This window comes from Genypterus blacodes, unplaced genomic scaffold (genome assembly GCF_046128005.1).
Source record: "Genypterus blacodes isolate CSIRO-AG114 ecotype Tasmania unplaced genomic scaffold, CSIRO-AGI_Gbla_v1 ptg000058l_1, whole genome shotgun sequence".
NCBI lineage: Eukaryota > Metazoa > Chordata > Actinopteri > Ophidiiformes > Ophidiidae > Genypterus > Genypterus blacodes.
This window is the reverse complement of record NW_027466870.1, coordinates 1,140,001-1,162,665: the sequence shown is the minus strand read 5'-3', so window position 1 is coordinate 1,162,665 and position 22,665 is coordinate 1,140,001. Positions and strand designations below refer to the sequence as shown.

At 47.5% G+C, this 22,665-nt stretch overlaps 1 protein-coding gene across 50 annotated transcripts in view; it reads left to right on the top strand.

Annotated features, from left to right (window-relative positions):
* Nucleotides 1-22,665, top strand: part of celf5a (cugbp, Elav-like family member 5a) — a 168,797-nt gene that overhangs the window by 12,475 nt on the left and 133,657 nt on the right. For all 50 annotated transcript variants that reach the window (XM_076152911.1, XM_076152910.1, XM_076152907.1 and 47 more), the window contains exon 2: nt 1,574-1,656. In XM_076152911.1, the coding sequence (XP_076009026.1) occupies nt 1,574-1,656 (83 nt within the window). The remainder of the gene's footprint in view (nt 1-1,573; nt 1,657-22,665) is intronic.

Sequence of the window (22,665 nt, the reverse complement as noted above, 5' to 3'; positions counted from 1 at the left end):
TCAGTCAATGAATCAATGACTGACATGGCGTTCTAACCTCCTTTTTTGATGCAGTCCTGCAGAGGTTACATGAGACACACTGCAGGGTTCAGTGGAAAAATATGGAGCGAGCAGAGAGCTCATACCTCTGCCAAGGCCAACTCGATGATTCAATTTAAAAGCTTATTGACGAGTTCTAAAGTTATTGGCAAGTTGTTGTTGTACCAGCACCACAATCAGGTCGATTGATGTGTATTGCGTGCAGATGACCGCCCACTTTGGTCACATAGACAACATCATGCATGAGATATTGGCTAATTTGTCCAATGAGCCACGCCCACTCAACGTTTGCCAGCCAGTTAGACCAAAACGATAAAGATGATCAAAACATGGAGAGGAATCTTTTTTCTGTCTTTGTCCAGACATGCTGCATGCACACTTTTGAAACACGTGAAGGAGAAGAAACAAAAAAGTGTTTTGGGAAGAGAAAAGAGGAAATGTAGATTGAGCCAAAGAATCCAGCAAAACAAGAATTTTGATTCCATGACTTAGGGTTGAAAAGTTATCGGCCAAAATGTAAACGTAGTTGCAGCGGCGCCACCATCAGGCAGACTGTTGCTAAACTTCTATGGGTTCTTCACAACTATCTGAGGGATTCTGCTCACAAACTGACAACCAGATGGAAAACGCAAGACACACACACACACGAGCCTCCACATAGGCGCCCTACCAAAGGAGAACGAGCAAAGAAGTGATAGCGAATGTATGGACGGGGGTAATCTCATATGCAACACGAGGAATGAATTGCAATATTGTCTGTGTAACGACACTTAATACATCACCACCCACTGAATACATTTGGCTGGTGAAATGAGATCCAAAATGCAGTGGCTGCTAATAAACCATCTTCAGAGTGGCAGAAATATGATGCATGGCAACCCATATGAACCTCATTAATAGAACACAAGCAAATCTATTTATTCAGACAGTCAGGGGGAAAATGATTGCCTCAATACTCCATCTGCTCTCTCTCTCTCTCTCTCCTCTTCTTCTCCGTATATTGCCTCTCCCTTCCTCTCCTCTCTCTCCTCTCGTACCCTCTCCTGCAGCCCTGTCCTTGTTGTTCATGCTGCTGTCACATCTATTCTGAGAGGTGATGCTGGCCAGGCTTCTCTGAGCTTTGGACAGGCCGCGGCGCTGGGGACGGGTCTGGTTCGGGGGCCCCGGCTGAACGGGCCCTGGCTACACGATTCTCTGCCCGTCTCTTTTGTTTTTGTTTGTTGTGTTCCGGTTCCCCTCTCGCAACAGACGCGTGTCCGACAGACACCTGGCGTGACAAAGCCTTGAGCGCCTCTACACAGATCCACTCACATAATTCAGTTAATTTCTCAGTGTTCTGACTTTTATTTTGAAACCCGGCCCTCCACTTTACTGCTGTTTCATTGGTGCTGGAGTATTCCTACGTATTCCTCTTAAACGGCTCTGTGGAGGGCACACGCTGCGTTACTCACAGCTCTGTGTGTGTCGTCCTTTGTTTATGTTGAGGATGAAAGTCATTCTAATCACTTTTATCTCTGGTGTATTTGTGTTTCAGGTTGTGCATTCCTCACCTACTGCGCCCGAGAGTCGGCCATCAAAGCCCAGAACGCCCTCCATGAACAGAAAACACTGCCAGGGGTAAGTCTCCCTCTCTCTCCCTCTCTCTCTCCCTCTCCATCCCTCTCTTCTCTCCATGCTGGTCAACTGTGCCATCTGTACTCGACTATACACACACACACACACACACACACACACACACACACACACACACACACCAGCCGGCTTTCTCCTTGTATAGTCCCAGAGATGAAAAAGCCTTTGGAGAGCAATTCAATCAATAGTCCAGGCTATTGAAGGCCCGGTTTCAACTTCTCCATGTGTCTGGTCTCCGGGGGATTTTTTTGCCAGCGTAGATCAGATCCACCAGAGCCTCGACTATGGAGGCAACAACAGACCCTGCAACGGAAAAACAAGGGGAAAAAGTGAAACAAAACTCAGAATGCGTCTACCCGTGTGCCTATGTGAGATTGAAGCAAACAGGGAGGACAGTGTGTGTACGCAGAGAGAGGGAGGGAGGGAGAGAGAGAGAGCAGGGGTCCCCCGCGGAGACGGCGTAGTGACGTCCTTAGCGAAGACAAAGAGCCAGACAAACCCAGCTGAAAGGCATATGTCTCCCATTAAACATGCAAATAGGACGGCCGCAAACTTTAAACATTTTCCCGGTGGTTCTGCTGGAAAACAAGCCGTCTCCCTTCTCCCTGCAAATTAGCCGAGAGCCAATAAGCCTGGAGGACATTTGTCTCCTCTCATTGCTCGCCGCGTTTGAATTGTGTGAATAATAATAAAGAAAAAAGACGAAAGAAAGGAAAGTTCCTTTACAAAATGCCGGAGGATGTGTACATGTGAGGCTGTAACTGCATGCAGCAGTGTGTTAAGAAGGCATCATTATCTGTGCTCCTCTCTCTCACTCTCTCTCTCTCTCTCTTTGTCTTTCTTCGCCGTGTCCGTTTCGCTAAACGACTGGTGGTCCTGTGGCCGCCCGCTTCTTTCTCTGGCGCCCGGCTCGTCTCGCAGTCATTAATTGTGCTCCGCTCGCCGGCCTCGCAGGGCATCTGTAGGGGACGACCTACCATTGGAATTAAATAGTTGGATGTTTAATGTATAAATGAGGGGCGCGGGGGCCACAGACTTAGATGCTAACAAGTCCTGCCGCCCCTCCTTTTCGCATTGTGCGCCAAGAGAAGAGCAGATCCCTAAGCCATCTGGACACCGAGAGGTTGGATTGGAGCCCTCCAGCCTCCTAAGAAATTAATAATTCAATGCAATTTAGTACTCATGAATGTTAAGATGGCACAAACTGTGTGCCTTACCTTTAACATAGTGGATCCAGACGAACAACTGACATGAAAGCTGTCATAGCTCCGTTTTTCCTGTTGCTTTGCCGGATGTCCACTTCGATCTCCCACCCCTGGGTGTCCTTCCTCCTTCGTCCCCACCCGTGCAACCCCTCGTCCCCTCCCGTCTCCCTCCTGTGTCACTGTACCGCTGCTCTTCATCTTCTTCCTCCTCTGCGGTAGAGCCACAGTGTCACAGAAATGTAACAGGAAGATGGTGATGAGTGTCAGGCCTCACAACAGGGCTGCTCTGCTGTTGCCCGGCTTTCCGTTCCCTTCAGCTTCACTCATACACACATACACACACATTCACACACACACATACAATGGTCGAAAACACAGGCTTGTGGTATGGCAGCTACAGCGACAACATTGCATCACTGCCAGTCTGTCCCTATAGATACATACTGTATGTACTGTGTGCACACTGAGGGTTGACGGCTTCCGTCCACTGTCCTGTCCTTTGTGTGTCCTGCTGGAAGCTTGTGAAATGACCCCTGCTGCTTCATTTGTGGATGGTAAGTAGATGTGCCGGTTGTTTGTTTGCAAAAATCCTGCACTTTGCCGCGGGCTTCGCTGTAATTAATGTAAAGCAGCATTCCTCAGGAGATAAGTTATGAGTTATTAATGTCTGCAGGTTTCTCCTCGCGCGTCTGTTCGCTCGCGAGGAGCTTTGAGTGCCATCTGACTGGTAGGGTTACACATCCATATCCACGATTTACTGTCAAAACCACTAAAAACCCTCTGTGCTCGCTGCCACGCAACACTATTAATACCGCGTATGAGGAGCAAAGCGCGCCACGGAGGCAGCTTTCAACACGGGGCCCTGCCTGAGCCTCCATGTCGAGCACAAACAAGCACATGCCTGCGCCACACGCACACATGCCAGCATGCACACGGACACCAGCGAGCTACACCTGCTACAGCACACACACACACACACACACACACACACACACACACACACACACACACACACACACACACACACACACACACACATCGACCACACACACGTATGTATCATACAGGATAATACGCAGTGTCTCCTTATCATTGGAAAGAAGACTTTTTGGATGTTATTATCGGTGCGGCTGTGTTAGACATTAGCTGGTGAAAGGAGCAGTGCGGTCTAATGAAAGTGTACTGGAGTGGAATATAGATACTGTGGTACAGTGTGATGGGAGCCTTAGGGACCCTCACGCCTGACATAAGTTTGGCCACCGAATAGGAAAAGCACTGACAGGTTACCAGGTGTGTGTTGCTTGGCTTGGCTCTAAATAGCTGCGTGTGTGTGTGTGTGTGTGTGTGTGTGTGTGTGTGTGTGTGTGTGTGTGTGTGTGTGTGTGTTTTGTAAGCTGCTGTTGTGCTGGTTTGGCATTGCAGTCACCCCTGTGTGGATACAGATAGTTGTACATAAAGGTGGTGAGCGAAACATGTGCACATGGCAGCTTGCCGCCATCGCACCCGCCACCCACGACGCCACGTTATGAATATATTATTTGCACCATATTTCCAGCTCGTACGCTATTACACATACATAAACACACGCATGTATGCCTCCTTCCTCACCTTTCACCGCGGGGAATACATTTTGTCGACGGGGACCGGGCTGCGATCATGTGACATCATTTTGTCTCGTGAAGCTTGAAGGAGCAGAAGCCCCACACACACGCACACACACACACACAGGCTCAGCACAGGGGGGATATTTGCCCGTCCAGGTCAGCAGCTTCACAAAATCCTTCACAACACACACGGAATCCAGCAGATCTGGACTAATCTCAACGGCTGCACAAAGTCTGTTTGCTGTAGCATGGAATACTCCCACCCCCCCACACACACACACCTCGCCCCACCCCCCCTTATTTTTTTTTATGAAGCTTGGTGTATAACAGTGATTGTCTTGGTGGATGTGTGTTTGCTGCATGTGTTTACTGCTGGTATTAGCGCAGCTCGACCTGGGGGGAGTGTAAGAGGCTGGCAGTGATTCAGGAGGCAGGTTTATGGAAATAGCACCCGCATTAAAAGCCCAATGAGAGCAGGGAGAAGATTATGCTCACACACACACACACACACACACACACACACACACACACACACACGTGGGGCTTCAGCAATGTCAACACTCTAAGTAGATCCCCTCCCTCTCAATTGCCTCTCTCCCACTCTGTCTCCATTTCCGTCGCTCTGTCGCTCCCTTGCTCTCGCACTGTGGCATTTGCTGCACATGTACCTGCACTTTGAGTCTGCTGTGCGGTGTCTCGTCTGAATGTTTGTGGGTATCTGTAGAGTGTGTGTGTGTGTGTGTGTGCCCAGCTTTGGCGTAATAGGATGCACAAGGAGCAGGAGAGCGGTACATGACTGTGCTGTGGAGAGTGACCTTGTGTGGAAATTATGCCGACATTCCAGGGTGGGGTCACTCCTTAGGATGTACACACACACACACACACACATGCACACACACACACACACACACTTGCACATATCCCCATACACAGTCATACTGTGTTTGCATGCTATCTACCTGCTCAGCGGCCTCGCCTGTGTGCATCATCTGCTTCCTCCGATTCAACAAAGGCCGAGTAATTCAGCGCTACAATGCATGAAATTTATAGACGTACAAGTGTGTGAGGCTGTGTTGATGGTTGGGGAGCGGTAGCGGAGGTGTGTGTGTGGGGGAAGGTGGTGGTGGATGGGGGGGGGGCGGTCAGCGTGAAGCCAATTGGTGCTGGCAGGATCTGAGGCCTTGTAGCCAGAGAGAGGGGACTCGTTATAATTTAGCCTTTGGCCAGCAAAGTGTGTGTGTGTGTGTGCCTTATCTGGAAGATCGTATGGGAGGACGGAGCTGAAACATGCTTTTTATGTAAGACTTTTCCTTCTTTTAAACGCCCCTTCGGCTCCATGAACTTCGCAGGAATCGTATTTTTCAAAACCAGATTTGAGTAAAGGAACATCCCAAACATCTCCTGTCCTCTCTCTTCTCTCCTCTCTCCTCTCTCCTCTGTTGTACTAAAAAAAGAGCCAAATTAAACAAGTGAATAATAAAAGAAAGCAAGCTGACGGATCTTAAAAAGAGGAGGTATTGTCGTTGTGTTTGTTGTGTGGCTGTTGAAGTCGGTAAATGCTAACGCGACAGTGTGTGTTTGTTTTGGATTCTGCCCCCTAGTGGCCACAAACTGCCAAATACACATGAAAAAAAACGGAAATATCTCCTTTGGGCTCGACTCTTGTTCGATCCCTATGACTCTGTAATGAATGAACACTCACTAAAGGACCCAGAAGATGTATATTAACTCAGAAACTCTCTTTTAATAAACAAATATCAGCAGATCTCTACGTATTTTAGCACCGCCACAACTCCTCCACTCCGTCTCTGAGGTCTGTTTGTTCCTAACCTTTGTGGATGCATTGAGATGGCAGTGATGAGGCCTCTGCGGATCCTGGAGCTCTAATGGCTTTACGTCTGCGGCCCGGCCCGGCTCCGAGGTTATTACCCCAGACCAACTCACGCTGATTAATAGAAAGAGCAGGAGCGGCAGTAAAATAAGTCAGGAGGAGAGAGAGAGAGAGAGGAGGGGGAGGGGAGGAAGGAGTGTACATGTGTGTGTCCGGGGATGTCAGCGTGTTTATGACAGCCAGCACACACACACACACACACACACACACACACATATTACTGCATTGACATAGTGACAGTACATAAGCCCAACAAAAGATCATCTCCTTTATTGCATGAACGTGTCTGTGTGTGTACGCGTGTGTGTCTGTGTGTGTACGCGTGTTCGACGTGTGCTGTAACGGTGTAAAGTACGTGCGCACTGTAAAGAGCCGCTGTACCAGAGCACTCCTGAGGGAACCGAATCCCCACACGTCCCCTAAGAGTGTGTGCTCACACACACACTCGCATGAATATACACAGCCCCTAAGCACAGAGACTGGAAATAGACTAAAACACACAGGGGCTAACTGTTGGAGCCATCACGGTGTTGCTTCTGTTCACACCGTCTCTCTCTCTCCCTCTCTCTCTCCCTCCCTCCCTCTTTCTCTCTCTCTCCTGTCACCCCATAACACACACACACACACACACACACGCTGGTGCGGTTGTCTGTGTGGTAGATTAGCCACATATTTAGAGAAGCCGTCTTCTCCCCGGGGGATTGGTTTTTTCCGAGGGTATTTAGCAAAGAGCTGGATCTGCACTCTGCACCTGCCTTTGGAGAGTAAACAACACCCACTGAAACACAGGAAATGTGTTTCATCTCGCCACCTCATCCCATTTCCTATACACTGACACCTATGCAACCTCTGTGCCTCACCTCAGGTCGACATGCAAACAACATATACCAGACAATTACGTTTTAATCGTATTGTATATTTGGGCATGAGAGCTCTATTGTTTGTATTGGTTTGCGACATGTTCAGGTGTTTGTTTGTAATAGTTGTGTGTTATTGTTTTATCATGTGGATCTGTGTCACTGTGGCGTAAGTGAGACACAAGAGAAGAAGAGCTTCCTATCTCCCTATGTAGTCAAATATACATGCTTTTTACATTGAATCCACAGGAGAATCTATAGAGTAAGATCTGAAAGAATGCATGAAACAGCCGACGGGGACCAAAATATCTCAAAAATGTGTGTAGGCGTGAAGCAAATGACCAAATTAAGACCAAATTTAACCCATTTTGTGACGGAGATGATGAACAGCTCCCCGCCGCTCTCACAGAGGGAAGCGTCGCTCCCAAACACCAAAATAACCCCCCCCCACACACACTCTGCCCATTAGGCCTCTTCACAGTGAAACGTGTGCTATTTTTTTTCCTGAGGTGCAGGTTAGCGAAAAAAAAAAGAGAAAAAAAAGCTGAATTATTAATGTTTTTGATATTTTTAGCCTGTTTAACCTATTTCTGGTTGTGGCTGGAGACTGCTCGCCCGCCTGTCTGCGAGATTCAATCATGTGACACAGCTGTGATCTGGGTTATTGAGCTGAGGGTTGTGTGTGTACGTGTGACGGGGAGAAAGCGTGTGTGTGTGTGTGAGTGAGCGTGAGTAAGAATGTATTTGGAATGTTTCTGTCAACGCACGCTGAGCCGCTTCATCTCGGCAGTGTGTCGTTCCGATGATCTAATGTCAGCGTAGTAGTGTTGGAGCATCACCTGTAATGATGCCTCCCTCTCCCCCCCTCCTCTCCACCGGGGCTGAACCAGTCGAGTCTGGTTTTGATTCCAGGCCAGCGGGCACATGGCTGTGCAGCGCCGAGCAGTAGGTGAGGCCCAGATATTCTGACTGACAATCCATCTCCGGGTCCCTGTACATGCTCGCTCGCGTGCAGGTGTGCAACTGCCCCGCAGACACAAAGGCAGAGAGTGAGAGACTGGAGGGGGGAGACGGGGGGCGGGGATGCGCAGGTGGATGACAATGTGAACGTGTGTGTGTGTGTGTGTGTGTGCAGGTGAAACAGAGAGGAGAAAAGATTAGCGTCCAAAAAGGGAATATTCAAACAGACAAGATGACAGCTTGGGGGGGCGAGCGGGGCTGAGAACATGTCACTGTACCGGGTAATGAAGGACACGCTTAAAACGCCGCGGCCAACATGGCTAATCGCCGCTGACGTCTCACTGGCTGGACCTTGTGCCTCCAGGAGAGAGAGAGTGAGAGAGGGGGGGACAGGAGGAGGAGGAAGTGTGTGAGAGAAACTCGAGGTATGAACTGACAGAACTGTTGAGGTATTGAGAAAGGAGAGGGAGGGAGGGGGTTGAGGTTTGGAGGGGGGTCACGGGGTCATGTGGACAGCTTCGAGTCGTACCTTCAATGTTGCAAAGCCCGCCCTCACCGGCGTCTCCCCTCTCTCCTCCCCTCTCTCCTCCCCGCGCTCGTGTCGATACCTCGCACAGCAGGCGTCCCCGTGTCCCGAATTGGGAAAGGCAGCCGGGGGAGCTCATTTGTAAGGCAGATCTCTGCATGAGACGGTGCGGCGTCCACAGAGAGGGTAAGGGGGCCGCACAGCACGACAGCCAGCATTTGTCAGCAAAAATCAGGCCTAATGAAATACAGTACACATGCCTGGAGGGCAAGGAGAGGAGGGTGAGTGACAGGAGGCGCGAGCGGAAACAGCCCGTGGCAGCACTCCATCACCGGCTACCAAAGCAGCAGCCAAACCAACCTGAATCATTGTAACCCCCCCACCCCCTCCTCCCTCCCTGCGCTCCCTACATTCCATCCCTGGATGACGGCAGCAGTGGCGCGAGGCCTGGAGGAGAGGGGGACAGTGTGCGAGGGTCCCTGGGGGTAATGACACGGAATACAAGAGCGTGGGGAGCTCTATGATGGGCCCGCTCATGTGGAAGTGGGTATTTGCATTGCAGAGGAGGGCTGTCAGTGGTGGGGGGGGGGCGGGCGGGCGGCGGCGGCTTCTGTCTTCTGCCCCGCGGATTGCTGAGTGAGCGCACCAGGGATCAAGCATGTCGACTCGTTCAATGTATAATTCCATTTAGTACTTTTTCAAACAATTTTTAATCAAATTTAGATTATTTTTTCTCGCCGGACGCTCTCTCCTGTCCGTTACTGCAGCTCTCAGGTATTTCCTAACAAATAAGCAGGATGGTTGGAAATATAAATTATACAGTTATGTGCCAACAGCTATAGTCTGTGGCCTCTAAACTATTTCAGTCTCAGCTGCAATAAGAGGCAGCTTTTAATAATTCAGAGTAAAACAGTACTCTGGATGTCTTCCAGGCAGCAAGCTCACATTTAGGTGAAACACTAAATTCCCCTTCACCCTCAATCCCACTCCAACCCCAAAACGGTAACGGGGCTGTATCTAATAGCCATGAAGGGCTTGTAGGGACACACACACACACACACACACACACACACACACACACACACACACACACACACACACACACACACACACACACACACACACACACACACACAGAGCTGAGCATTTATGTATGTATACGCGTGTGTGTGTCTTTAAGTAACAGCATGGTCTCCGTGTGTAGTCGGACCCCTCTGGCTCCTGGCACAGCTGTGGCTCTCACATACATCCAGCACATTTAGGACGAGGACATTTAGAGTCACGCTGCTCTGCAGGGTTAACCAATGTGCACCCTTTAATGTGCTCGCTGCTCGCTGCTAGCTCTGAGACGCAGGCACACGGACCTGTGAAGTCAGACGGGGGCAGAGAAGAGAAAATGGAAAGGGGTCAGAAAAAGAGGTGACGTGTTGGTTGGTGAAGAGGAAGGAGGCAAAGGGAGAAAAGGAGGGACTGGCTGAGCAGAATCCAGTGAATCTGTGAAATGGAATGAGGAGTAAGAGGAAAGATATTTGAATCACTGAGTTGTGAAGATGAAGAAATGAGATAGAGAGTGAGAGAGTGAAATGGAGGGTGGGAGGTATTGATGGAGGGCCTGGCTGCCCGATTGGGACTGCTGGTTTTAACCTGAATGAATCGGAGCAGATCTGAGAAAAGCAGCACAGCTGTACTTCCTCCATTGTAGAATCCCATGATGAAGTCCAAAGGCCTCCCAGAGGCAATCATTAGGTTGTCAGTGTGCTGCTTGCTAGTTGAATATACACAGCCTCTCTGACTTCCATATTGGAATACGAACTGTGCAAAAGAGAGGAAGAAAAAAGGGAGCAGGGGAGGCAGGAAAATCAAAATGTACAAAAGATTAAAGAAACAAAGCAATCACGCTGCTTTGATCCCTGCAGATCCCCCAGATAATCCATGTTTTTCATATGAAACCAGGGTCCTGTGTTTGCCCAGTTTTGTCAATATCCTAATACATGGCACAGACGGGGGCCATTAAACCTCCAGCAAGGCTCTGGATCAAACCGTTAGAGGAAGTCATGCATCGTGTTCCTCCCGTCTCTCTGTTTCTCACCATCGCTGCTGAATTTATGACATTTACCCACAACGCAGCAGCAGTAACTTGGGTGGCCATCTTACTATACTGCATTATAGAATTATACACAGTATATAACTATAGAGTGAGAGGTGCTTTCCAAAACCGCAACAGCAGCCCCACGCTGAATTCACAAACAGATGCGAAACACACATATTGACACGGACAGTCTAGCCTGAAATCAATGTGTGTGTGTGTGTGTGTGTGTGTGTGAATATTCTCCTGTTCTCTTCTAAGCCTCTCCTCTATGTAGCTTCAGTTACTGTAGCTTCAAGTTAACATTATACATTCTAGCTTCAGCCCCCCAGCTGATATAAACAGCATTTTACCGATCATTGCTTGAGTTACTGGATACAGCAACCGTACATTTTGCAATATTCAACACACACTTGCAGCTATATCGCATTATAAAATGATGGGCAAGTAACAAAAGTTCTTTTCAGAGGTGCGCGGAGTTTGGTGGCACTTTTTGAACAGGAGTAACCCCCGTAAAAATGCTGATTCATTCGGATGGGAGCAACTTTAATTTTTGCCGCTTTAAACATAATGACTTCACCTTTGCAGACAGCTCGTGCTCTGGTTCCTGCTGCAGACCCTCTACATCAGACAGCTAATAATTATAAATCACAGGGACGTCTTTGGCTCTACAGTGAGAAAGGATGTCGCAGAAATGTTGCCAAAATATCAATCCTTCCAACATATGTGTACTTTAATAAGGCTGTAGCATGGTTGCTTAGATAACTTACCAGCGTATAAACCAACACACGCGTTCCTTCAGCTCGGGCGCGCACACACACACACACACACACACACACACGCACACACGCACACACCCGCACGGCTGCTGCAGCAAAATCAGGTTTTATGTTTTGTTTGGGGTTTTTGATGGTGAAATGAAATTCTTCCCTTACTCACATTGCATCCGCTGCTCGCTTTATAGTCGCATAAAACACCATCACAGGGAAGCTCTTTGTTTTATCACGTACAGTATATAAAGTGTCTCTAAATTTGACCGCACGTCTTTACGGTTGCAGCAATTTAGACGCCAGGGGACGGAGTGTGTTTGTGTTTGTGTGTGTGTGTGTGTGAGGCAGAATTGAGTTGTCTCTCATCATCATCACGGCGCAACACCCCTAATGGGCCTGACCACAAATGATTACCATGGCAACGTGGTGGACCGCCGCACGACTTAAATAAGTGCACGCGCCAACGCCGGAGTGCAGATTTGCACGATCCATTAGGCAGCGAGGGCCAGAGGACGAGACAGCACATTTATTTACCCAGTTTACTTTACCTGGTTTTCTTGATTCATTATTTATGAGCCTGTCGTCATGTCGGGTTTGTCTGGCTGCTTTTCTCCATGTTTTCCCTGCCTGCCAGCTTCTCTCTGTGTGTGTGTGTGTATGTGTGTGTGTGCCTGCCTATCTGACCTTAGAAGATGACTCTTTTTTTTCTCACGGTTTCTCTCTCTGTCTTTTCTCTCTCTCTCTCTCTCTCTCTCTTTCTCACGACGTCGTCATCACTTGAGTTTCCGTGGAGTCTTTGATCATTTATCCCATCTTTAAAACATTTCCAAATTATGATGATGACTTGCAAATTTATCTCAGATTAACTTGATGGGCTCAGCATGTACCGACGCGTCTCACGAGTGTGCTTTCACTGCGGTATTATTAATGTATTCCTCCAACCGCCGCTCTCCACAGTCCTCTCCTCACGTCGAGGGGGAAAGGGCAGAACACGTCCAAATCCTCCATCCTCTTCATCTGCTCCTCTACCTCTCCCCACCCCCTGCTTTATCTGCCCTCCTTCTCCCCAGCGTCTCCTTCCTCGGCTTCGTCTCCTAATCCAACCGGTTGACAGACTGAACTAACTTTACACGGGATAAACTAGAAGTCACAAGTGGGGCATTGGAAGTCTGTCATGTGGTCTGACACGTCTTAAAGCACTTAGGCTGCATCTGCTGAATGACCCCGGTCTGATAATGCCAGATTTATTGTAGTGTTCGTCCATAGCGAGGAGCCCTGTGGGTGTATGCTAGACCGCTCTGGCTCCGCCTCCTCAAGTTGTGGCAAAGAGCGGAGAATAAAAGCCCCCACTCCCTCTCTCTCTCTCTCTCTCTCTCTCTCTCTCTCTCTCTCTCTCTCTCTCCCTGTCATCACTACTGTCTCTTGTAGCCCCCTCCTCCTCCTCCCCCTCCCCCTCCCCTCCCCCCCGGTCCTGCTCTATCTTACTGAAATAGGACATGCAGTAATAACGGCAGGGGAGGCTGACAGGTTATCTAAGGATCAGTATGGAACGCTGCTCAAAGAAAATAAGAAATTACAAATATCAAGCAAATGTCACAGCACCTCTGTGGCGTCGTATCACAAACGCGCCATCGCCGAGCTGTAAATCCGGCCTGGTTTTCTTTTTTCTTTTTTTTTCCTGTTACAAACCCAAATAGGCAGAAAGAGCCCGTTCCCTCCAGCTATAAACAAGAACGGTGACATACTGCTCGGGTTACGTGTGAGCGGAGCTACGGCGGGCGGCGGGCGGCGGGCGGCGTGAGTATGTTTGATAGCTTGATGTGCGGCTGTCAGGAGGATGCAGTCATATTTTGCACCACAGATACGCTTTAGAGGTGTAAAGAACGCCGGTAGACCATCATGGAGTTGGCTGGAGCTGACGGAATAAGATAGCTGCCACAAAGCGAGTGACAAACAGCCGCAGAAAAGCAAGGGGGGCCAAATGCAATTCAGCACATTGTAACATGTTTTTTCGCCCCCCCTTCTATTTATATATTTTGTGTGCGCTTGTAAGACAAATCCTTTCTAATAGGAAGCCTCTAGGGCTGCAGAGGAGCGTGGTCGATACAGAGGTACACAGAGGGGCCGGGGAAGATGGCCTATCTGCCTCCCACCAAATGAAAAAGGCGGGACGGAGACCCACAGGGAGTAAGCCGGGCTAAGTTTCTATTAACACTATCTACATAACACCTAAGATGTCCCTGTGTTTGATGTGACAGCCTCCAGATTAACTCGCATTAGGGAGAACAACAAAGCCCCGGGTGCTGCCTCCTCGCCCGCTGCCACGAAGACATGCACAGACAAGATTATTATTGGGCTGACGTCGGATACAAAAAAAAAAAGGGGGCATTCAAAGGCACCAACTCAAACCTATAAACAGACATACACATTCATAGTTTGTTGCTTTGGACACGGCCCAGGCTGTTTTTGGTAGTCGGAGTTAATCTCCTGTAAGTCCCTGAAACATTTCTGCTTTTTTAGAAATGATTACGTTTTCAAAATTGAATAAAACGAGATCTGGTATTGTTGATGCAGTCTTAGTCACCAAAGCCCACAGTGAATGATGTTCATAGGAAGCAACACCAGAGGCAGAAACTGTTCTCGGTTTTAAAAACAACACGGAACATCAAACACAAGCGTTTTAATGTCCTTCCTCTGCTGGCTCGGTGTGTTTTTAGGTTTTAGCTGAGACGTTAATGAGCACTCACAGCTTGACTCAGGTACCGGAATCACGCCGGAGCCCCGATGATTGAATGAATGGACCAATCAATCAAATTTGATTTACACAGCACTCTTCATACAATGGCCGCGAGTCAAAGTGCTTTTCAGGGGCATTTGGTCAAAAAGAAGGAAAAACAGAAAGAACACAGAGAAGGAGAAAGAGCAAAAGAAGAAGACAAAGAACTGACTTGAATTGCAACTATCTACTGATTCCAGATGTAGTATGGATTTCAGATTGAAGTCGGTGGGTCAGTTGAAGGACGCAGACAGGATGCCCTAATTTGGGTTTTTTGTGAAGTTGAGGGAGTGCGATGACGACACCTCTGCTTCCCACAATGTACACCGTTAGTCATGCACCTTTTTTTTTTATACATATATATATATCTATACAAATACTCTTAGTGAACAGTCAGATTTATTCATGCAGCTCTCCACTCTCACTCAGTAGCTCTTTAACAATGGCTGAGCAGAAAGCAGAGACGGCAGGCGAGCGGTCAGAGTCCGTCTCAATTTGTCCGCGCCTCTCCGGAAATTTCCTGGATATTATCGACGGAAAGAGGTCGAGCGGAACAGGTAACACCTTTTAATTCAGGGGCGGATTAGTAGGTCGAATTGATAATCTTTCCCTTTTCAAAACGGGCATTGTTAGTTAAAGAATGAGCACGTGCTTGTTTACAGTCTTGTGTTTGCGCTGAGGTGAAGGTAATGTCCTGTGGCACATGTCTGGGGCCTTGTGTGTTCCTGTGTCTCTGAGCCTAGTGAGTTAAACCTTAAGCCCCCTTTGGCCCTCTGAATGAGACCTATTAGACCAGAGTGAATCAAATTAAGATCATGGCCTTGAAATGGCTTTGTTTGGCTGTCTAACACAGTTTAGGGGTTATTTAAGATGGCTGTGGGGTAGAGGATGAAGGCGGTATTCACTCTCCAGTCGAGAAACTGTGGAAATGTGCTTCTCCCCTTGAGCCAAAATGGGCACTAATGCGTTGCATTTCTCCTTTGAAGTTGACTGTAAATATGAATAGACTGGGGGCTGTGGTTATTTTTGTATAGAAATCATTTTTGGAGAGGAATACTGACAGCAAGGGAACACAGAGTGCCCAGAGATTTAAACGCGTCGAATCTTCGACTTCAATGTACTTAAATCTCTTTGTAGTCCGCTGTAACAAAGCTATTAGAAAATTAATGAAGTCGTTCATCATAACATATTCCTCATTGTTCCCCGCAAAATATTCCGAGATAAGTGTTTCCTGCCAAACTAGGCTACGTGGAGTGGGAATGTGAGCGCCGTTCGAAGTAAAGGGGAACGATAAGAGAGAGATTTCTGTCTTAATATTGCAGATCGGTGTTGCAGTAAAGCATCCAGTCTCCAGCTCTCGCCAGCCCACACGCTCCCACGTCATGCCTATATAATTAGCAAGGGGGGGGAGAAAGCGTTTTTTCTTCTCCGTGCACCGTGGTGCGAGAGGTGCACGGGGGTTCTGAAATGTTTGTCTTTGTTCTCCTGGCAGAGTTTTCCACGCGTGGGCGTTCACAGTTTCTAGGAGCACCTCGGGAATGCATTTCAACAGATGGAGGTTTTAACTGGAGCGTCGGCTTCCAAAATCAGGGCTACGTGCTTTTGTAGCTCGCTATTTTAATTTGTTTGTTTGCTCGTTTGTTTGCTTATGTGTTGTTTTTGAGCAGGATAATCACGGGGTGTTAGGGCCGAGAGCGGAGTTTCAATGTTGCTATAGGTTGAAGTGCAAATTAAATCGGCGTGATATCTGTTTTAATATGTGACGAATATGCTTTCTATGTCCAGACACATTAAGGATAACACATGGAATGCCATTATATGTGACGCGATGCAATCCTTCCCTGCTCAGACTCCAGACTGAACGTGCTGTTTTTTGCGGCGCTGTCCGTGGTGCTGAAGTGTCCGTCAGCCTGGGCAGCGTGATTCCAGCTTGTCTGTTTCTCTTTATGATGAATTATGAATGTGTCCCCCTCGCAACGATTTGAACTTATTTTGTTCTTTTCCCTCTGGCCTTTGCGAGTAGAGAGAGAATGTATGTTAGCGGCCGAGGTGATCCACAATCCAATACGTGTGACCTGAGTGAAATGTGCTCACTGCCAGCCAGAGAGCGTTTGCTGTGAAAAATGCACATTAAAGAAAATATTTTTTGCAAGGCAAAACAATTCTTACCACCTCAGGGCAAAACTCCAGTGTGTTATGACACCCATCTAGTCGACTGCTTTCCGTCTTTTGTCTAAAACACATTTCTTATTCGATTTGACAGCCTCAGAAAAGAGTAATTGCTTTTCTGACCTGTAATTTTAGCTCAGCCTTTGTATAAACCAAAATGCACGCCTTTGATTTATGTCTTTTGTCATGCTGCCGAACTGCTTTGAATTACCTGAACCCATGTGGGCCGGCCTGTAATGCTGCTATTCAGCTCTCCCTGCCTGAGCTGTCCACACACTCAACTTTTTTTTAGGCCACATTGTGTGTATGTGTGTGTGTCTTTTTTGTTTGTTTTGTTGGGCTAATTAATGGGGCTATGATGATGATACATTATGCTCCCTTCTCTACTAAATCAGGGCACATAGCATCCTGTATTTTTATCCGTATGCTGGGCTGTTTTTTCTTTTAAAGACAGAAACACTTTCAAAGCCTGTTTATCTGAGTGCACATCCTCTTCTGTTTATCATCTCTCTCTCTCTCTCTCTCTCTCTCTCTCTCTCTCTCTCTCTCTCTCTCTCTCTCTCTCTTCTTCTCACCCTTTGTGCCTCCTCTTCTCTACATATTTCCATCTCTGCTTCTCACAGTCATTTTTCTCCTCACTCAGCGGTGGCGGCCCTCCTCTCGGGACCGTGGGTGCTAGAGTGCCGCAGGCTTCCCTGGAGCCAGAGCGTAGCCTACAAACACTTTGTCTAAGACCAGACAGGACTCCTTTATATTAGGCCTGCTTAAATAAAATACATCCATCTAATATCTGGATTTCCTATCAATGGGGCAGGAGGCGAAGGACCTGTTCTCCAATATAGGCCAAGGCAACAGTCCACAGCACAGCAGATGATCAGATGCTGGCTTTTACCACTGCCATGTGAGATTTATCTGAGATTGTTTAATCCCAATGTAACGTTCTGCACACGGCCCAAGTATATAAAATGTGTCGCTCATACAGTTTAGGAACCAAACAAATAGGTCACTGTTATGGTAATTTGCTATAAATAGGTGTGTGTGTGTGTGTCAGGGATGCTGTGTCTAATTTGGGACGAGAGAGCAGTGAGGAGATCAGTGGATTGGCGGAGGAGTGCGGCCCAGGCTCCATCAGCTAATGGTTTTGTGTTTTAATAACGTTCTTGGGAGGGATCTTCTCTCTGTAATATATCTCCTGAGCAGCACATAGACCCTCCATACATTGCAATGCATTAGCAGGGGCGTGGGAGCATTATAAACGGCTGAACAGAGCGTCGGCTTTCCAATAAACTGATATTATTAAAATGTCGACGTCTAATAAATAAAAAGGAATTCAATCTGGCCAACCTTCCTGTTTAGACGTGGCTGGGAGCTGAAATGAAGGCGCCAAATCAGCGGCGCTAAAGTAGATCCTGACAAAAATGAATTGAGACAGGGAGGGTAATTTATTAATGCACTTTTCCTAACCTATTCTCCATCTGACTGCCTTGCCGTCTGTAATTTTCGGGGGGTGGAGTGGCTCATTAAGAACTAGATCTGCATAAACAGATCAGAAAGACAAAGATAAAAATGCATCTTCTGCCTTATGGATGTGAAATAACCGTTTTGGTTTCCAATTAAGCCTATGCTTTGTAAATAGCCAAAGAGTTCTCTGCCTTAATTTCAATCTGCGGTCTTTGTCTTCTCCTTCGCCTCCATAACTTTTGTTCAATCCGCCACATTGCATGAGAAATTAAATCATTTTGTGCCAACTCACTCATGTGGAAACCCCCTTTTCCCCTACATGTTGTGGTAATGCAGAGCGACAGCTCAGTCCTTTATAATCATGCCCTGTTCCTGACAGTCGCTGCTGCCTATGTGCAAAAGCTTTGTGCTCTATAATGTCACTAGGTTTAGTAAATTCCAATTCTTTAAACACTTTGTACTTTAATACCACTATAGACTGATTCTGCGTGTGTATAGATTCTGACAGAGGAGGAAGTGCATGCAGCTGATACTGCTTATAAGCTGTGTAAATGCACAGGAACACAATATCTTAGGATTCAATTGATTTTATCACTTACCCATATTCTGTATTGTCAGCACTGCATACTGCTTAAGTTGAGCGTTTCAACATTGTGTTGGCTTTGCTCTAAGCTTCCTCCCCTATAGAGTGTCAGTGTTCATTCATGGCTCCATGCAGTACAGCAGACGTCAGTGGTGGATCTGTGTGTGTGCGTGTGTGTGTGTGAGGCTGTGAGCAGAGCCTGGCTTCATATTCTCTCTCATGACCCAGCAGAGACAAACAGCCCACACAGTGGTCATTTTTTACTCTCCTTTGATATACCTGCTCAGTTGCCTTGAGAAGAAAGAACAGATTGTTTGTTTTGCTGAGGCCTCTTTCATTTCGCTGGGGAGAAAGAGACCATTAATATTGTCTTGCCATACATCTTACATACTGATAATGCAGGCAATGCTTGAAGATGAAAAGAAATGGTGCATTACTGTCACCCTGGCAGATGACACATGAAACTCTCGCTGGGTGTCTGCTTTGAATAGCCTTGATGCTCTGGGGAGCAGAGGGATGGAGAGGAAGGGGGAGAAAGAGAGGGAGAGAGGGGATACAAAGGGAAGGAGATACCAGGAGGGAAGGATATAGGAGGGAAGGACAAATAAAGGAGGTGGGGGGGCTCAATGAAAAGAAAGGAAAGCAAATTCAACTTCCAGAAAGATATCTTGTCTTTCTTTCTTCTCTAGAGGAGTTTGTAAAAATACAAAAACTGTGTTCCTGTTGCAGCTACAAGAAGTCTGAAATCTGGGCTCCTGGTTGAAAACAGTTTAACATTACAAATACAAACGCCGTGCTTAAAAGCAAACCCAGGTTTTTCTGATGAGACAATTTGCAAACTGAATCAGAGCGATGCGTAGAGTGTGTGTGTGTGTGTGTGTGCCTTACCTTCTGTCAAGCATTAGAACTTAAAACTTTTATTCCAAATATTTTCAGTCATTTAATATTGAATCACATCAGTTTTGTACATGTTACAGACTTCAGAAAGAGACTGTGAGATTCAAAGACTCGTACGCAGCGTCCCGACCCCTCCGGCTCATATTGAAGTCTCTCTCTTCCTCCCTCCCTCCCTCCTAGGTTTCAAATATCATGTAAAATATCATTTAATATTATGAAACTCTTTCTTCCCGTCACGTACAGCTAGTTGAGTGGCATCCTGACAGAAGTTTCGGCTGATCCCACTATGCTGTTGCACCAACTTCTCCCTTTCATCTGGCAGCGTTCATCCTTTATTCATCTGTAATGTTACAATGCAAAATTGATATTCAGTTAATAATACATTGACACAAGGTTTAGAGGAATTCACATTTAATTGGATGCTTTTGTGTTGCATTTTCAAAGTGTTTTCTTTCAAATCACGTATCCGAACGACTAATTAAATAAATAAAATAGTTGCGATTATTGAAATTTATTATTCTTGGAGATTTTTTTTGCCTACATTCAGTTTAATTAATTTTTTAAAAAGGAAAATTTTGTTAGGCGACGAGCACGCGTCTATCAGACATTTTCTCTTTGTTTCTGTGAACACACACACACACAGACACAGACACACACACACACACACACATTCACACACGCACACACACACACACACACTTTCAATGTCTATGATATTGAGTGAAAAGAGCTTTTCATCGTTCAATTTGTGCCAAACATCAAATTGAACTTTGTAAAATGTCGTATTGTAATGACATCGTCTCCCACTCAACAATGGAATGTATACGATATAAAAAAAAATATTTTGAAACGCATTATATCTCCCAACAGGAAGCACAGAGTTGGGGTATAGTTGAATAGAGGTCAGAGTGATATAATAGCAGAGATGCAAAATGTCTCTCTCTCCCTCTCTCTGTGTGTGTGTGTTTGGTTTCTCTCTCTCTTTGTTTGGTTGTCTCTCCCTCTCTATCTCTCTCTCTCTGGGCATGTGACCCAGCAGCAGACTTGTGGGAGCTGTAGTGATGCTGTCAGTGCTGAAAGCCTCCCCAGAGCCTCAGAGGAAACAACAGAGGGGAAACATTTGAACAACCCCCAAAAATGTCGACACAGACCCGTGTATTTGTCAGCCGTGACCTGGATTCACCCAAAACAGCTCTCAGTCTCTCCACGGCGAACTGTCACCGCGCAACATATCACTTTATGAGAGATAGAAAAACAGATGGGTTTGACACGGGTAAGTGTAGTTCCCCCACTTTAGACGCGGCGGTGCCGGCGAGCACATCAGCAGGAAGGCTCTCGTAAAGCCAAGAGTGATTAAGAGCAGGAGGAAGTCACAACAACCCAACCAGACGATGCTGTTTAAGGGCGGGCGGTGGCGCTACTTGAATTCCAATCAGTGGATGAGACCGGGAAGGCAGAGTTCTGGCTCACGCTCACGTACACAAACACACACACACATGCGTACACGCCGATGTGCACAGTGGTGTTCATAAGCACTCAACCTTCCATTTCTATTACACAGAGGGGAGAGAAAACACAAAGAGCCCCCCCCCCCCTTTGATTCACTCCCATTCCTCCCCTCACTTTCCTCCCTCTACACCCACAACTAAACCCGCCGCCGCCCAACCCCCCACCCCCACTTTTGCCTCAGTGGCAAAGCGCGGTTTATTTCCCTGGTGGAAATATTGGACTGTCAAAGTCAGATCAATTGCCAGTGTCCAGGGCACTTCATGGTTTCTCTAATTATAATCCTGTGCAGCTGGTGCGAGGCCCACGTAGCTGTGGGGCAGCCATTGTAATAGAGGCATCACTGGGCTATAGATGGATAGAGCGAGGCGTCGGCCAAAGCCTCGCAGTCATTGCTCGCGTCGGTGGAGAGGCTTTACTCCAGCAGTCAGAGCAGGGGCCAGGGTGTCTTATCTGGCTCCTCCATGCGGCTCGCTGTATGCCGGGGGAGTGCATTACCAATTCACCACCCCTCCAACCCCCCTCTCTCTCTTTCTCCCCCCCGAACTATCCCTCCGCTCCTCACATTCTTAGGAAGAAGTTTGGGCGTATGTAGAGACAGACGCGTCTCCTTGCTTGTCTTTGGGGGCTTTGAAGAATATTTAAGGTGGATGTGGGTTTCCATTTTTGAGCCCAACTTCAGATAGCAGGGACGCAAACTAGTTTGTCAGTCGACTCCAAATGCAATTTAAGTGAGAACCGGTGCCACCCAGTAACTTTTAGTTGTATGTAACAAATATTGCCACATATTTTTCTCCCTCCAAACATTGCAGTGATCTCAATTCCTCACCAGTGGAGGTGTGAATACTATGCAGGGAATGGCACTCCGCCCCCCTTCCTCACTGGCGTCGTGTGATCCCATCTCAACATGCTGGGAGAGGTGTGAGGGAGGGAGGGAGGGAGGGGAGGGTGAGAGAGAGAGGGAGGGGGTGTGGAGGAAGGCAGAGAGAATAAAAGTAAAAAGAGATAGTGTGACAAGAAATAGTGCGAGGACGGGCGACGAACAAGAGGGAATGAAAATGAGCGCAGACAGCAAATTGGGTAGGGGTGGATTGTGCGCCAGCGAGCGAGAGATGTGACGGAGAGGAAAATAGGAAGAGAAGAAGGCAATTGTAATAAAAAGGGACAGTAAAATGAAAAATTGTGCAAAAGAAGCAGAAGTGGGTGAGCAGGGGGAGGAGCGTGTGGCAGAGGGGGAGACGGGGAAGGATCAGACAAAGGGAAGGCATGAATGTACTTCAAGCTAACTGAGTTACATAAGCAGCAGCAGCCGCCGCCGCCGCTGGAGGAACAGTGGGCCTCTGCCAGGGATGATGAAGGCTTTCTGTCACCGGAAAGGCAGAAAGAGGACAGGAGGGGACGGCAGAGACAGAACAGACGAGCAGAAACGCAAGAGAAACAGCGATCCGGAGTGAGGCGAAGAAAAGTTTTCGCGGTTGCCAATAGGATGAGCTCGGAGAGCGGCCGAGAGAGAGGGAGGGGGAGAGAGAGAGAGAGAAAAGGAGGAATGGAGAGATTGAATGTTGAGGAGTGTTGGTGGAGGAGTGTGTATCGCCAGTGTGGAAAGGAAAGAGACTCTTAGTGTGTGTGTGTTTGTTTACAGGAGAAACTCAGTAGACTATAAGTTGATCGCTAAGAGATTAAATGGCTTAGAAGGAAAAGTG